General features: G+C 41.2%; 1 protein-coding gene across 2 annotated transcripts; it reads right to left on the minus strand.

The window, feature by feature from the left end:
* Positions 1-765: 765 nt before the first annotated feature.
* On the minus strand, positions 766-16589 carry abcb11b (ATP-binding cassette, sub-family B (MDR/TAP), member 11b). Of its 2 annotated transcripts, XM_083559578.1 has the most exons (29): positions 16448-16589; positions 15806-15913; positions 15698-15716; positions 14251-14280; positions 14083-14140; positions 13724-13968; positions 13536-13623; positions 12741-12874; positions 12474-12645; positions 12153-12277; positions 11768-11942; positions 10481-10594; positions 10257-10367; positions 10015-10140; positions 9728-9931; positions 9158-9328; positions 8796-8997; positions 8640-8718; positions 7769-7898; positions 7391-7558; positions 7186-7290; positions 6830-6991; positions 6536-6739; positions 2733-2974; positions 2485-2641; positions 2198-2395; positions 1601-1807; positions 1348-1494; positions 766-1253 (listed from the first exon to the last, which is right to left on the minus strand). In XM_083559578.1, exons 1-29 carry the CDS (start codon positions 16476-16478, stop codon positions 1053-1055), a joined length of 4113 nt encoding a protein of 1370 aa, XP_083415704.1. In that variant the 5' UTR covers positions 16479-16589; the 3' UTR covers positions 766-1052. The 2 variants fall into 2 exon arrangements, with proteins under 2 accessions (XP_083415704.1, XP_083415705.1); XM_083559579.1 differs by lacking the exon at positions 16448-16589 and having other exon boundaries at positions 15806-16115.
* Between the last annotated feature and the right edge of the window lie 1864 nt (positions 16590-18453).

Raw genomic sequence — 18453 nt, forward strand, 5'->3', positions numbered from 1 at the left:
ACCTGAATTCACAAGGTCCATCTTTCAGACCTTATTTTCTGCACTCACACTTTCTGGTGTGTATTAATAAATAAGACTCAACCCTGGGCAGTGAAATGACAGTGTGGAGGAATTTCTAAGCAAAAAAGCAGTAGTATGAAATTTTCTCTTCATTTGAACTACGAGACCCAAAACTTGTTCCAGCATGACAGCGTTTCTGCACAAAGCCTGCTCCCTGAAGATCTGCTTTCCATGAGTTGGAGTGGAAGATGTTCATCTGGCACTGCTTGACTGGTCCCACCATCTCTTAGGGGTAAGAGGAAGGTCTCCATTTAGGCTCCTCTCTGTTCTGGCACCCAGGTGTTGGAATGAACTTCCCGTAGATGTCTTCAAATGATGGCCAAATGAAGTTTCATGAAACACAAACTATTCGACAGGCCGACAGATGTTGTGATGTATTCTGTGATGTTTATTTACTTATTTTATGATCATTATAATTGTATTTAATTTTTTTTATTTCTTTTATGAAATAAATGCTGTAAATGTAAATCTCCTGCTATACAGTTAGAAACCCGTTTGAACTCCTTTGGGATGAATGTGAACGTTGACTCCACCCCCAGACCTCTTTACCACCTTACCTACGTCCACCCATGTGGATGAATAAATCTGCACAAAAATCTAGTGGAACATCTGCCCAGAAGAGTGGAGCTCAGTGTAACAGCAAATGGAGGCACAATTTCCAAAAAGAAGTGGTCAGAGTTCCACAAACTTTTACACATGACTCTATTTTTAGGTATTAATAGTCCATTTTAATCAAATAAAAGTTACAATGCTTTAATTCTGTACAAACCGAACACCAGGTAAACAATAAGTCAACAACGCATGATTCAATTCTACTTCCATTTCAAGGTCGATGTGAATTTCTTTTAAATCTTTTTCAAACAATGTTAATTAAATAAAAACAAAATACAGATCATAAAGCGATATTTCCTCCGTGTCATTACTATAAATAAACGTATTTTAATAAAACACCTTTAGCGTAATCGTATGCGTCGTGGCTCCGCGCTAAGCAGCTAACTGATCGGAGCTCCGGTGGTGACCAGCTTGTAATAAGCTCCGTTTAAGGCCATGAGCTGATCGTGTGTGCCCTTCTCGATCAGGATCCCTCGTGACATCACCGCTATGATGTTGGAGTTCTGGATGGTGGAGAGACGGTGGGCGATGACGATGCAGGTGCGACCCTCCCTCGCTTTATCCAAAGCCTCCTGCACCGTCTGATTTGTGCAGAACACATAAAGTGGGATTGTTTACACAAGTGCATCAGTACGTTAATAAAAAGCTCATTGTTTTCTTGCTCTTTTTTTTCACCTTCTCACTCTCTGTGTCAAGGGCTGATGTGGCCTCATCCAGCAGGAGGATTTTGGGGTCTCGGACGATGGCCCTGGCGATGGCGATGCGCTGCTTCTGACCACGTGACAGCTGGGATCCTTGGGAGCCCACGTTAGTGTCGTATTTCTGTTCCAAAGAAAGGAAAATGCTTATTATCATCAGTAGGTGATGTTTAACACTAGAACCCGTGTAAATGTTTAGTAATATTGAAGGCTTTCAGGAAAATGATTACTTCAGGAAGTGACATGACAAAGTCATGGAGCTGGGCCTTCTTAGCTGCAGAAATGACTTCATCCATGCTGAGCTCCCTCTGGTTATCTCCGTAGCGAATGTTCTCTGCGATGCTGCAGTCAAACAGAATCGGCTCTTGGGAGACGATGCCGATCTTCGAGCGCAGGAACGGAACGTTGATATAATTGGAGTCGTGTCCATCGATTAGCTGGAAAGCAATAAAAAAAACACAGATTCCTCAAACAAAATGGAAACTTGAAAAGGTTTCAATACTAGTTTTGTAACACGCCAGTAGAGGGCAGCACAAGGCTGCACGCAAAGTCACAGGGAGCACCGAACTTAAGTCAGTGTGCTAAAAGATATCGCCCTGTGTACATCGGGAGCTAGTGCTATTGTGACCACATGTGATTTTGGCTCCTGTAGACTTTCACCCTCGTCCTAAAGATGAAGATCACTGTTTTTTTACACCATTAGGCAAATCCGGTGCGAATTGCTGAAGGTGCTTGACACTCTGTAAAAAGAAGACTTCCAGGACATGAAGAACTTTCTTGCAAACAGAGCTAGAGTTGAAACTTTTTCGTAAGTAATTTATTCTCACCACTCGTCCTAAATCCGGGTCGTAAAACCTCTCGAGCAGCTGGACGCTTGTGCTCTTGCCACAGCCACTGCTGCCCACAAAAGCCAGAGTCTGACCAGGTTTCACGCTCACAGTAAGGCCATTCAAAACCTGGATATCCGGCCGGGTCGGGTATGTGAACTTACAATCTATAAACTCAATCTCTCCTCTGAAATCAGACTACATTCAGACAAATTAGAACATCGTTACTGAACATAAAATTCTGTTTTCTTTTTATGATTTTCCGTAAGTTTCCAAAAAGTATTTACCCATTTGTCGCCTTTGTCGCTGTAGACGCTGATTTTAGGGACACGGTCAAGCAGCTGGAAGAAGCGAGCTGCAGAAATCTTCGCCTTGGCGTAGTCAGGTGTGTATGAGGAGGCTCGACCCAGAGCTGTTCCACTGGTCACGATAGCAGAGATGACCCTGGCAAGAAAGAAAGGAGTCTCCACTTTTACTACTTTATTGGAGGTTTTATTAATATTATTATTATTGGAACTATTATTGTTATTATTACCTAAAAACAATACTAAAATGAAGGTCCTCGTGATGCACCAAGTAGCCACCAAAACGATAAGATGCTGAGTTCGCCATGAAGACGACACACTGGGCAAATCCGTAGCATGCTCCGTAAACGTTAGCTTTCTTCAGTGCAGCCTGGTACGGTGCCTCGAGCTGAGCTTCGTACATCTCCACAAATCTGCTCTCTTTCCCCAAACCAGCGATGGTGCGGATGTTGTTCAGCGCCTCACCTGAAATCTACAGAAAGATGGAGAGCAACTGAATCAGTCATTCAGTGAATATTTTTTAATATATTAATTGTAGGTTACTAAAACTTTAAGAAACTATGATGATTTGATGATGAAAAAAACATGAAACTAATTAGTTTCCTTTATTTACAAAATATACTTCACTTTAACTTTAAACTTAACCCTAAACCATAACCCTGAACCGTAAACCATAAACCTGAACCCCAAACCCTGAACCCTAAACCATAACCCTTAACCATAACCCTGTACCCTAAACCCTGAATCCTAAACCATAACCCTAAAACCTAAACCATAACCCTGAACCCTAAACCATAACCCTTAACCATAAGCCTGAACCCTAAACCATAACCCTGAACCCTAAACCATAACCCTAAAACCTAAACTATAACCCTGAACCCTAAACCATAACCCTGAACCCTGAACCCTAAACCATAACCCTAAAACCTAAACTATAAACCTGAACCCTAAACCATAACCCTTAACCATAAGCCTGAACCCTAAACCTGAACCCTAAACCCTAAACCATAACCCTAAACCATAACCCTGAACCCTAAACCATAACCCTGAACCCTGAACCATAAGCCTGATCCCTAAACCATAACCCTGAACCCTTAACCATAACCCTGAACCTGGACCCTGAACCCTAAACCATAACCCTGAACCCTAAACCCTAAACCGTAACCCTGAATCCTGAACCATAACCCGAAACCATAACCCTGAACCGTAAACCATAACCCTGAACCCTGAACCATAACCCTACACCCTAAACCATAACCCTGAACACTAAACCATAACCCTGAACCCTGAACCATAACCCTAAACCATAACCCTGAACACTAAACCATAACCCTGAACCATAACCCTAAACCATAACCCTGAACACTAAACCATAACCCTGAACCGTAAACCATAACCCTGAACCCTAAACCCTAAACCCTGAACCCTAAACCATAACCCTGAAACCTAAACCCTAAACCATAACCCTGAACCCTAAACCCTTAACCATAACCCTGAACCCTGAACCAGGGGTTTCAACCGGTGGTCCGCGGCGGCATTGCATGTGGTCCGTGACAGCCTACATAATTTCACTATTAAAATCACTTTTTTTCCATAATATATTTTTCCCAACATTTCCAGAATATTTGCACATTAGTGGGAAAACTGAATTTAATAAAAATATCTAAAATATTCAAACTGACACAGGATAGGCTAGCTTTGCACCTATCAGGCCTACGCTTTGCTAACGTTGTGTTTTGCGTCATTATACGTACACATTCATCTTGCGAGCAAAATAGACCAGCATCTCGGAGTAACGAAAACACATTATTCAGGTTATATTGAATAGACGCTTAATAGTTTTGGTAAATTGAAATTTAGATTGGAGCTGTTAGCTAACGTTTCTAACTAAGGTGAAGTTTGCTAGTCAGCTCCAGCATGGATCGCTTTTTAGTCAGGAAAGTGACAGATGTCAGGACAGATGGACAGGCTTCTGCTGCATGCTCTGCAGACAACGCTGCAAACAGGTAAACGTAGTGGGAAAGGAAAAAGAAAATACAATGAAGATTATGTTAAATATTAATTTACAGTAACGACTGACAAAACAGGAGAGGAAACGATGAAACCGTCGAAACTTTCTCGTCATATGGGGACACATCACAGCTTCTTGAAGGCCAAGCCTATTGAGTATATAAACCTTATCACCAGCTTGGACTATATTAAGGACCATGTTCAGGCACAAGCCTTAACCCACTGAGCTACTACAGAAGTGCTTTTGTTTTTTTCTTTTTTTTTTTGGTGGGGTTATCTTTCATTAAAGACCAGGAAATTAATCCAACACAGAAAGGACAGAATTGAAATGTTTTCAGAGTGGACAAGGTCCAGAAGTTTTATTTACCAACACAGCAACCACCAGCTCGAGCAGGAATCAAACTCTCAAACTCATCCTCGTGGTGACCCTGACATTCTATCTATCTATCTATCTATCTATCTATCTATCTATCTATCTATCTATCTATCTATCTATCTATCTATCTATCTATCTATCTATCCATCCATCCATCCATCCATCCATCCATCCATCCATCCATCCATCCATCCATCCATCCATCCATCCATCCATCCATCCATCCATCCATCCATCCATCCATCCATCTATCTATCTAATATGATGTGAGGTCCAGTTAACAGCTAAAACAGGTAGAAGTAATAACTACTTTTTACTGAAGTACATGTCTGAGCCAAAACTTCTTTACTTTCACTTGAGTAAAAAAGTATAATCAGTACTTCAACTTTTACCCGAGTATTTTAAACCATGAGGATCTGTACTTCTACTGAAGTAAAGGATGTGTGTACTTTTGTCACCTCTGGATATGAGGATAATGGTGAAATGTGCGAGGAATTTCTCTTTTGCAAACCGCTGAACTACTGGTGCCGAGATCCTTTCAGCCATTGATGACTTTTTCAAATAACACAATATTTCTTGGCAGAAGTGTGTGGCGCTATGTAGCGATGGTGCCAGAGCTATGAGTGGCAGCCAGACTGGATTGAATGGGCACGTAAAGAAAGAAGCAGCGGCGATAATTTGGACACATTGCATGATTCATAGAGAAGCTCTGGCCGCCAAAGATCTCAGTATTGAGATCAGCGAGGTGTTTGTTGTTAAAACTGTAAACCTGATAAAACGAAAAGCATTAAATACACGTCTGTTTGCATCCCTCGCCCGTGTTTTTGAACTACGTGACGCTATCTATACTTTCTTGTGCGAGAAGGAGTGCACTGAACTGGCTTACATGTTCAACGACAGCCACTGGTTAACTAAGCTGGCGTATCTCACTGATGTTTTTGCAGAGCTTAACAAGTTGAACACTTCAATGCAAGGGAGAGATTCAAACATCCTGCAGCTCTACGAAAAACTAGAGGCATTTGTTCAAAAAATGTCAAGATGGATAGAACGAGTGGAGAGTGGTAACATTGCTATGTTCCCTTCAACTGAGGAATATTCTGACAGCACTGACATTAAAGACATTGTGTGTGAGCATTTGAGGAAGCTTGTGGTTCAATTCCAAAAGCAGCAAATGGATCCCGCTCCCATTCAGTGATGATGCAGCAGCAGGGTCAAGCTTAACTACTGTAGAAGAGGATCAGCTCATAGAGATGTCCACAGACTCTGTCAGGAGGCATATGCATGATACACGTCTTTTACCCTTTCCAACTACATACCTTTGTGAGAGCGGGTTTTCCACACTGGCATATCTAAAGAACAAGTACAGGGCAGGGCTAGAACCAGAGAATGATATGAGGCTGTCACTATGTACCACTATATCACTACGAATAGACAGACTGTGTGGAAGTCACCACGCCCAGAAATCCCACTAACAGGTAAGGACACCCTAAACACTAAACCCTTAACCCTAAACTATAACAACAAACTTAAGTGTTTTAGAACACAAAAGTTTTTTTTTTTAGATAACTTTTAGTAACTGAGAATCATTTACCCCTTGTCCATAAGTGAAGTGAAGAGTATGGAGGTAAAATGGAGTATTTCGGATACCTGCCCAGCTGCTTCCATGGCTTGCTTGTCCTGCTTGGCGAAGCCAGTGAGCATCTTGGCCTGGAAGCCTCCAGAAAGTGCAAGAAAGGGAAGAAAGCACATAATGACCAAACTGAGCTTCCAGCTGAAGTAGAAAGAAATAATGATGGCCACACCGATGTTGGTAAGAGAGTTCACAATCATCCCAATCTGTGAGCCAGTGGCCTGCAAGAAAGATCTACACGTTAACCTGGAACTCGATTAGGGAAAGTCGTGTTTTAACGTCTGGTGTAAAATGAGGTTCTTCAGACTTACTCCTTGGACTTGTGAAGCATCTGTGGCCAGTCGAGTGGTCAAAGCACCTGGGCTATTCCTGTGGTCATCAAACCAGCCAATCTCCTGACCTAATATGCAGCGGAAACCCAGACGCCTCAGTCTGCTGGTCAGCAACTCGCCAGATTTAGAAAAAGCATAACCCTAAAAGAACAGCAGAGTCGTTTCAAATACAGATCGAACTCCAACTACAAGCTGAAACCCAACCCCAAATAATTATTAGTAGCTGGAGTGCAATTAATCCTATACACACTTTTACTTTTTAAGCGATCGCATTTACAGTTTTGATTACAGTTTCCTCAGTTGCTTTGGAGCGTATATGGGGTATTTCTGCGTACCTGCAGCATTTGCGTTATAAAGGAGATCGCACCGACTAACACAAAGAACAAACAGATTCCATTAATCTCTCTCCTCTGGGCAACAGGGTCCGCCATCGAGAAGGTCTGTATGGAGAAGAAGGCAAAAGTAATGTCATTTTCCCGAAACCCACACAAACATATCTGAGCATAAATTCCACCGGCCACTGTTTTCGTGATCCCTTACCGCCAGGATCTGACTGAAAAGCAGAGCGTACATGGGATTGACTCCTCCATTTATAGCTGCTCCGATAGACCCAAACACCATGTAAGGCCATTCTGGAGCGTTGTACTTCAGAATTCGTGCCACGGGAGCAGGTTCGACTTCCTCATCGTCATCTTCAGGAATGGTTCCCTGTACATCGATGTGTAGGTGAGACTGTGATTACTTAGAGCTGTATTATAATGTGAGACACACACACACACACACACACACACACACACACACACACACACACACACAGGATACCATTCCAGTAGGACCTTTGTAGGACCTGATTTATTCCAACCACCTCTTCTTCTGCATGAAATGTTCCTTCACATGAACTTTTTTTAATAGAAATACCTTTTTACTGACTTCCTGGAAAACGTAGGATTCAGAGTAAGACTGGGGGCCGAGTTCTCCAGCGAGTGGTACTGAGGACTCCGGAATAACGTTGGACAAACGTGATTTGGTCCCACGACGAATGGAGGCCCTGCAGAAGCAGAAACATAAGCAACGTGAGAAGAATGTGCTCAATCCCATCACTGAATGATCTGTAGAGTTGAATAAATGAATACATGCTTAGAAGTTTGGTGTTGAAGCTGCTGTAGGGTTCAGCAGCAGATGCGTGTTTGTATCAGTTAAAGCACTCGTGACAGATTGATCATTTAGAGGTGTAGAAAATTGCAATTTCAGATTCCATATTCATGCATCTCTGATAGTAAACCTTCTTTACTGGTTTACTGAAGCTGGTGAGAATTCCCACTGCTCCCAGCTTCAGTTAGCTGCTTTTTAGTTGTTAAGCTAATTACAGGAAAACGCTATGATCCTGATTGGTCTCACTACAACATCCGGAATCTTGTGAAGGTAAATATGGAATCGTTTTAGCGTTGACTTCAGGGAGCAAACGATGTTATTTGACACTGTATTTAATATAATCTATCAAATAATAAATAACCATTCAGACTTCCATCAAATAATCCAGACTTTAATCCAGAGAATTTCATCTTAATTTCATATTAAATTCATATAAAATAATAGATACTATTGTCAAATTCACACTATATAACACCATTATTTATACATAAACAACTTCCCAAACTTTCATTCGTCTGGTCATTTTCAGTTGCACAGGGAAAGAATGGAGGGATCAAATGATAAAAAGTACAGAAAGTTCTTCCAGTTCTACTCATGGTGATTAGCTAATCAGACCGATCTGTTCCACACACCGCACCTCAGGCTTTCTCGATAACTTCCTGCACGAGACAGACCAATCCTCTGGGCTTCAGGATCTTCAGCAGACTCCTGTTTCACTACAAACAGCAACAATAGAGTTTGTTTTTAATGGTAACTGGAGCACAGACAAGCATTTATAGTGTTTGTGACCTACTTTGTTGGGATTTCTGACTGAGAGCTTTGTCTCCTTGACTCTGTAGCGTGACCAGAGTGAAGTAAACACCCTTCCTATTCATCAGCTCGTCATGTTTCCCTCTCTCTACAGCTCGGCCGTGTTCGAATCCCACAATCACGTCGGCGTTCTTTATTGTCGACAAACGATGGGCGATGGATATGGTGGTACGACCCATTTGGACCTTAGAAAAAACACACACATAAATATGTATGTGTTTGTGAATGTATTTGTAAATGTACTGTGCATCAAGAGAGAGAGAGAGAGAGAGAGAGAGAGAGAGAGAGAGAGAGAGAGAGAGAGAGAAAGAGAGAAAGACCATGCAGTATATTTTTGTCTCTGACTTTGTCCAGTGCTTCCTGTACAACAGCTTCACTCTCATTGTCGAGTGCAGATGTTGCCATGTCCAGCAGAAGGATTCTGGGATTTCGCACCAGGGCTCGAGCGATAGCAATTCGCTGCTTCTGGCCACCACTCATCTGTCCACCGCCCTCACCAACCAATGTGTCAAATTTCTAAAACCAAGTCATGAGAGTTATATGAAGTACACAAACCTTGTTGTCTTAAATATACAAATTACTATGATTTATTATAACTATTATTGTTGCTATTCAAATTTTTTTAATCACAGAATGATATTAATGAGTCAAACACTGAGTCATTTCTATTACAATTATCACAAACGTCAAAAACAGCATGTAAATGAGGTCACGTGTGTTGTGTCGAGTTCGAGTCTGGAGTTTCTTCATCGTTTATTCCTCTCTAAATGTTCTGCCTGATGTTGAACTGATGCTGAACTGTATGTTGGTGAGCAGTAGATACAAATATGTTTCGTAATAATGTATTTTGCAGGTCTGGTCGGTTTGGTATTAATGGAAGAGTGTAAGAGTTCTAACACACTCATCGCAGTGTACCTGTGGAAAGTCCATTATAAAGTTGTAGGCGTTTGCATCTTTGGTGGCTTTGATGATGTCGCTGTCAGATACACCGGGTCGGCCGTAGCGAATGTTCTCGGCGATGGTCGTGGCGAATAAAACCGGCTCCTGCTCCACGATGCCGATGAGCGATCGGAGCCACTGGATATTCAGACCGCGGATGTCATGACCATCCAGAGTAACCTGTAAAACATGGAGAGGTTCGATTTTTATTTATGTGACATGCAATAAAGAAAAGAATCACAATCACTGAGTTAAATTCGTACCATGCCTTCTTTGGGGTCGTAAAAGCGTTGAATCAGCTGTACAGCTGTGCTTTTTCCTGCACCACTTGGCCCTACAAAAGCTGTGGTCTCCCCAGACTTCACCTGAAGATTCATCTGATCCAGGATCTTTCATAGGGAAAGATTTGAACTCAGAAAAACCTTCAGAAGGTCTAATAACATTCAGCTTCACTGTTTGGATGAATGAAAGAAACGTAACAACTTTTTTTTTTTTAGATCTTTACCTTCACGTCTGGTCTAGATGGATAGTTGAAGGTCACATTATGAAATTCCAGATCTCCTTTCACCTTGTCCAGCTTGTAGCCGGCCTCAGACAGGCAGTCGATTTCTGGCTCCTGTAAGTAAAACACATTTCTATAAGATGATATTAAACGACTCTGCTGGAAAAGTTGCGTAATTCATCAAATAGTTAAGAACATCAAAGCATTCCTGTGAAAGAGGTTCTCACACGGTCAATGGTCTCAAAGATGATGGTAGCAGCTCCACGGCCTGCAGCGAAGGCTTCCAGGCAGGGTGAAGCTTGTCCCAGGTTCAGTGCAGCAATAAGCACGCCGAAAAATACCTGCGATTAGTAAACATCAGTGGCGTGTGGTGAGGAGCAGTAAATTCTTCTCTGCTGGTCTAAACACCATCAGACGCACTGATCTACATTCACACCCGAAATTCTAATATTTGTTCCAGGAAATTGTATTAATTTATATCATCAGTTTCTTCTCTTCATGTCGCAGTGTTTTTCTCGGCTGCACTGCTTCAGTACGTGGATGTGGATGGTAGAGTTTTTGTCCAATCAGATTTCAGCCTCTATGTGCTGCCATGTGAATCTAATCTGCCCAGAGCCTTCAGAATCAGTACTGCTGGACTTTTTACCATAGTCTCCTTATGAATTAGCTATTTTCCTTTAACCAATCAGATTTCAGATTCTCCTCACAGGGCAGCTCGCTGGCCCAGAATAGCATTAGCATTCTTCTGTCCTCTGATTGGTTGTTCAGAGGGAAACTGGTACAGCCGAGTTCGACCGGTAAAACACGTGTGTAGCTCTGCCCACGTTAATACATCTGAGTTAGACTTTTTTTATTCCTATGGAGGAAGAGGAATTGATTTGGTCTCGGACAATCTTAGGAATACATTTTCTAGACATGGTGAGGAGGTCACCAACCCTGAAGCTAGCTAGCGTGTCTCAGCCCGGGAAAGGGTTTGATCTCCACTTCCAGACCAGTAAATACGAGCGGTACCACTGGATTACAGCCTCTGGGGGGCGCTGCACATTATGAGTCTGCATCTCTGATGAATAGGTTGTGTTTTATTTACATTTTTAATGTTTTTGTCATGTTATTAGACAAATATTGATTGTGAACTGCTCCAGATGTTGTAGGTGCACAGTTGTGGTTGTAGTGTGGAGGTTTGGAGTCTTAACTGGGTTTGTTGCTTTAGTAAAATGGTTTTCACCTCCAGATGTGAAACGTCTCTCTGTAATGCCACTTGTTGTTATATTGAGCTTTTGTATTGTATTGATGTTTTCTAAAATCAGGAAGTGATAGTGGTGGTATTAAGAGGTGGATTAAGTCGGGTTCATCCCCACTGAAGGTCCAGGTACCAAATGCACAGCACTGGTAAACATACACAGTTTGTTACGGCATTTATAAGAAAGATTTGTATGGCTCTGTGTGTGTGTGTGTGTGTGTGTGTGTGTGTGTGTGTGTGTGTGTGTGTGTGTGTGTGTGTAAGAGAAATAAACCTGAAGTAGGGTTCCAGGACTGTACTCTCCTGTATCCACCACTAAACTGGAGCCGTACCAAAATGCCAGAGCATAACAGAGGAATATAATAAACCACATGTAGCCGGTGAAGAATCCCATGATCAGACCTTTCCTGATGCCCCAGCGCTGAGCGGAGACCAGATTACGATCATACCTTAAAGAGAGGTGAGCGGAAGGAAAGTCAAGAATTTTTATTGGAATTTTTGGAATTTATTGGAATTTTTATGTGCTTTATTTCTAGTAACCATATGTCTTAAACTCAACTAATCGTATCAGTATTCAGATAAAAACTAATTGTATAAACGGTTTTGACGCTACATCGGTTGGATGAATGCAGTCAGTTGCAGAGAAACAACTCTCTAACCTTTCCACTTCTTTCTTCTCTCCACCGAAGGCTGCCACGGTGCGGATGGAGGACAGGACCTCGTCTGCCACGGCACCTGCTTTAGCATACGCTTGCAGCTCCCATCCTGTTAGCTTAGCCACAAACTGGAAAACCAGCAGTATGAAACATTACTGAAATAAAATGTATGTGAATATATTTCCGAGAAGTTTATATGTCTAATACTGTAATTCCTTCCGATAAGAATATATTAGTCACATGACGTGAACTTGACTGGAGTTAATGCCAAGATTTGAGCTTAAAGTGTAACTGTAACTTCTGAAAGCTCTGAATGATCCTTACCAGAGCCATAAGACCAGCTCCAACTCCAATCAGTGGAGACACCGAGATGATAACCAGCGTCAACTTCCAGCCCTTTACAAAGCCCATGAGGAATCCACAGACGAAGGTGGTGAAGCGTTGGATGAAGATCCCCACCTGATCCGCTATGGCATCGTTTATTTTATTGATATCACTGTCAGAATGAACAGATCATTTAAAACTCCAGCATGAACAGCTCCAACACCCATGCATGCTGTAGAACTGAGTAAGTATATAAGTTTATCTTACTCAGACATGCGTGTGTTAAGTTCTCCTGCAGAGTTGCAGTCGAACCAGCCGATCTCCATCCTCATGACCCTGCTGAAGTAGAGCTTGCGGATGATCTGGATCTGTCGAGCGGCGCTGGAAACCCACAGAGAGATCTGACCAGGATGGAGAGAAGGACAAGGAGGACAAGGACAAACCAATTAAATTCAGGGTCAGGGGTAGATGATGGAGGAATCAGTGGTGGAGTGGTAGATGTTGGCGGGATCAGTGGTGGCGTGGTAGATGATGGAGGGATCAGTGGTCCAGTGATAGATGATGAAGGGATCAGTGGTGGAGTGGTAGATGATGGAGTTGTCAGTGGTGGAGTGGTGAATGATGGAGGGATCAGTGGTGGAGTGGTGGAGTGGTAGATTATGGAGGGTTCAGTGGTGGAGTGGTAGATGATGAAGGGATCAGTTGTGCAGTGGCAGATGATGGAGGGATCTGTGGTGGAGTGGTAGATGATGAAGGGATGAGTTGTGTAGTGGTAGATGATGGAGGGATCAGTGGTGCAGTGGCAGATGATGGAGGGATCTGTGGTGGAGTGGTAGATGATGAAGGGATCAGTGGTGCAGTGGCAGATGATGGAGGGATCAGTGGTGCAGTGGCAGATGATGGAGGGATCTGTGGTGCAGTGGCAGATGATGGAGGGATCTGTGGTGCAGTGGCAGATAATGGAGGGATCTGTGGTGGAGTGGTAGATGATGTAGGGATCAGTGGTGCAGTGGCAGATGATGAAGGATTTGCATTTACGGTTTTTACAAATACACGACTTACTTGTACGTATCCGAGCAGGAAGACAGCACACCCGATACCCACGTAGTAGTAAGCAAAGTTAGTCATCTCATACTCTATATCTAAAAGCCTAACAGATACAGAAGATCAGCATGAAGGAACAGTGTGTATCAGTGAGAGAACTCTATTGGTTTTCAAGGTTTTCGATAAGAAAAGACGTGATTTCCCACCCGCAGGTTATGGTCATATTGAGCTCGGCGTTTTCCTCGGCTGAGAGGTTCCTCCACTGAATGGTGTTATTGAAGCAATGTTTGTTTGGATCTCGCAGCTCATTCAGCTCGATGTCATAGTCAATGAACGTGTCAGTCAGCAACCCAAAGACGAGCAGCATGAGTGGCTGTGCAGAGCCGTGCAGTACAGCACACAGACTCCCAGCAATCATCATCAAGGTTTCCCGGACGGTGGCAAAGCGGAACTGGGGTGAAGAAAATTGATGTTACAGGATACAGCAACATTCTACAAACACAGACGAATAAAATACAGGTGTGATGGTCAGGTGTCCGTATACATTTGGGAAATTGTACATTACCAGTTGAAAAAATCCAACACGGATGGCGGCTTCTTCCTTCTTCTGACCAGGTTTAAACCTGTGCAGAGGAACTTAACTTTAATATCCAAATCAACCCCAAATGCACTTTCAGGAAGTTCAGGAAGGAGAGAATTTCAGAAATTTTTAAAAGAAGAAAATATAACTTACTTTTTATGTTTTTTGGATGATCCCATTGTCCTGTAATGAGATCAAATCATTTTTTTTAGCCGTCAGTATGCAGTTCCATTGAGTATATTTATATATTTTATACTATTATACAACTCAAATCCCAAAAAAGCTGAGTCATTGTGTAAAATGTAAATAAAGAGAGTCTCCCAGAAGTAAAAATGGGACATTCTTTACCAATCTGTGAAAATCTACATCTACAACATGTTCCTCAATGTAAAATTGCAAAGACTTTAAATATATGATAATTTACAAAACATAATATCGTCAAAAGATTCCGAGAATCTGGAGAAATTTTAAAGCCAGGGTCAAGGGTGAAAATCAATATTGGATGCCTATAATCTTCAAGCCCTCAGGCGACACTGATCATGATTCTGTAATGGAAATCACTGTATGGGCTCAGGAATACTTCTGTAAGTTTGCAGTCATGCAAAGAAGAAGCCATGTATGAACATGATCCAGAAATGCCACCGTCTTAAGTAAAATAGTCTGGGACAAGTCGAACACTGTTCCGTGTTTAGATGAATCAAGATTGTGTTTTTTTTATAGACATGAGGTCCTCTGGACTAAAGAGGAGCGGGATCTTCCAGCTTGTTATTAGCACTCAGTTCAAAAAGCTGCATCTCTGATGGTATGGTAGTGCATTATTGCCTGTTTAATGGGCAGTTTGAACATCTAGAAAGGCTCCATCAATGCTGAATGATATATACAGGTTTTAGAGCAGATTATTGCTCCTATCCATGCGGTCTTTTTTCAAGAAAGGCCAATTCCAGCAGGCCAATATACCACATACTGTAACAACAGCATGGCGTCGTAGTGACTTGGCTTTCACCAACTGGAAACTTTGGAGCATCTTGAAATGAAAAATACACCAAAAAAGACCCAGGACTGTAGAATTCTATATCAAGCAAAAATGGAACAACAAAACTCTCCCAAAAGTCCAGCATCTAGTTTCCTCAGGTTCCACATTAACAGACTGTTGTTAAAAGAAGACATGATGCTACTCCGTGGTAAAAAAAAAATGTCTTTATTTTTTTTATTACATTCTTAAAATGTAATAAGTTTTTCTCTGTTTAAACATGTGATATGCGTTCTGTGGTCTGTTGTGAATAAATATGGGTTTTAGAGATTTGCAAATCATTGCATTCTGTTTTTATTACATTTTCCACAGTGTCTCAACTTTTTTGGAATTGTGGTTGTAATTAATTATGAATTATTATTTTCTTTTTCTAGTATTTCAAAGTTCCTCACACAGTGTCTTAAACCTTGATGTTTTTTGTCCGAACCTAAAATTCTAATGAATATTTTAAAGCTTGATTTCTAAATAAATAATGATAAATAATTCATCACTGACTGTTTCATTTTCAGGTCTAAATACTGATACAATACCAAAAGCAAATAAACCCTTAAAAAAAAACCATGTACTCACATGTATTCTGCGTCTCGCTCTAAAATTGGAATCAACATCATTACACACTGCCCATGCAGACCAAATACAAATATCACTTTATACATTCTATATAACCACACGCTTTACCTTCATTAGAAAACTCATAGGCATCGTTCTCCTGTCCGAACCTCTTAATGCTGCGCAGCTTCACAGATCCAGGCATCGTGATTCCTGTTCCAGATTGTTTCCAGAAAACTGGAGAAAATTTCAAATAATTTCCAGTGTCTACAGTTTAAAGATCTCTTGAGAATTTGATCAAATTAGTGTTTTTATGTAAGTGTGATACAAACACACTTACATAAAGTGTGTGTGTGTGTGTGTGTGTGTGTGTGTGTGTGTGTGTGTGTGTGTGTGTGTGTGTGTGTGTGTGTGTGTGTTGGACCATGTGGTCGGCTGTAGAACAGAAGGTACGTGTCCAGCAGGTTATGCTTTAAAGAGGTGAATGACCATGCAAGGTAAACAGTGTGACGGGGGGGAGTTTCACAATAGGCCTTTTTTTAGGAGTATATTCACAATCTGCCACTTACAGAATCTTGAACTGGAATAATTAGAAGAAACGTCATAATGCAACTTATAAAATATTATAATAAGACATTTAGTATATTGCATATCGCTCATATTTGCAATATTTCACATCCCGGGCATCAATTTTTCTTTTAATCAGACTTTACTGAACAATTTCAATCATGTAATCATTTACAGTTATATTATACAGAAGTTTGTGGACACCCGAGCATGAGATTCTGAGCTTTTGAAACATCTCATGAAGCAGGTTTTGTGCACAGGGGCATCATCATGCAGGTTTGGGTCTCCTAGTTCAAGTGATTGGAAAACTTCATGCTTCAGCATCCAAAGACGTCCTACACAATTTTGTGTTTTGAGAAGAAGCACATACGGTGGGGGGAAAGTCAGGTGTGCCAATATTTTTGTCCAAATTGTGTACATGAGCTCATATGAATGGAAAATAAAAAGAAAGAAGAAAAAAAACAATTATACGCATAACATTTACATATATTCAAAAATATTCACGAGTTATATAATTACGCAGGTAGTTCACGTGCTTTTATATTTATTTACGTCCTCAGAAGTTCTCAGAAGTCCATGGATATTTATTTCTTGTTCTTCGGTCAGTTGTCTTTCATCTTTTCATTTCACACACAATCTGCATAAAGACGATCCTCAGCAGGGAAATGAAACTGATCATCATTTGACATCAATCGGATTTTTTAAGCATTAAAAGCTTTTTACTTGAGTTCTAACACTTCAGTGTGTCTGTTTATTTCCTGAAGTTCAAAGAACTGTTTCTCTGACAGACTGAACTTTAATGCGAGGTGAACGTTCATTGGGTCGTTGCACCATTCCTGTGGTTCTGGTTTCACACACCAGGGAGTGAATGAAGGTCGGGTTTAGTCCAAGGGACTAGCAACCGAATATTTCCAGGGAAATCAAGGCATAAAACAAAATTGTTGCTGTTGCCTGTAAATATATGCAAATTCACCTTGAACAATTCTTTTTTACACAAAGACAAGACTTTTATCTTACTGTTAAATGTGGGAAATACACACATACAGGGAAGAGAATCATTTACCCAACAACAGGTGTCAAATCTTGCTGATGAAGCAGATCTGTGGAAGAAAGGCGGCGTGAGAATTATGAACACTTTAATAACACATTGGGACACTTTAAATCTGTATTACTGTCAATTTCTCAACCCAACAGTGTGAAATTGTATTACATCAATATTATCACCATTAATTAATTAAATCCATGTTATGACTATATTAACATATATATACAACTGAATTATAATATCAGACGTCCCGTGTGAGTAAAATATCATTGTGGTCGATTTATTCATTTATTTCCCAGAACTTTGTTTTACAATTCTATTGTATGAGCCCGGGGGCTATACATAAGTGTGTGTGTGTGTGTGTGTGTGTGTGTGTGTGTGTGTGTGTGTGTGTGTGTGTGTGTGTGTGTGTGTGTGTATGAGCATGGGCACGAGAGTGTAAATCCCTCATGTCCATTGACCCTGACACCACCACTCTCAGAAAGATCAGATCCATTGTTGATTTAAGGTTTTTTGTCTGTGTAGGTTCCAGAGATTAAATATTAGATACCTTGATATCAATGTGGTCTTTTGTTCCCTTTTTATTGCAACTCAAATTCCATTTATTCAGGTGAGGCGATGCATGTCATGGTGGTGTTCAGCACAGGGGCAGAACCTCAGGCTGGAGTGGTGGTGGTGGTGATGTTTTCGGAGTAAACAAGTGCCCTTTCTTCAGATCAGCACAGAGTCTGTGGAAGAACTGTATGCACATTGATAGATAGACCACAGGAGATTCAGAATTTGATGTTTCATTGATGTTTCTTATTTTGCCTACATTCTGTATCAAGCTTTGGCATTCTTGGAAATAAAACCTGTTAGACACCTGAAATGCAGTCATTATTACCATCATATATATTCAATCAGCTACAGAAAGTTCAGACATTCATCATATCATCAATTTACTCAAAGACCTTCTGACTTCTATCTCATGGCGCTTTCACACACAAAAAAACCCAAAAACGTAAATAAACCCAGACGTTCTTTTCCTGTTGTGTCTGCAGGAAGTTACAGCTCTGCCTCTGCCATGTTAATCTGTATTCTACGTGACTCTCAGGACACGCCTCGGTCTCCGTAGTGTTGCGATACGCCGTATTCACGTAGCAGAAGCAATTTGTTTTAAATTGAA

The sequence above is a fragment of the Silurus aristotelis genome, assembly GCF_946808225.1.
Source record: "Silurus aristotelis genome assembly, chromosome: 13".
Taxonomy (NCBI): domain Eukaryota; kingdom Metazoa; phylum Chordata; class Actinopteri; order Siluriformes; family Siluridae; genus Silurus; species Silurus aristotelis.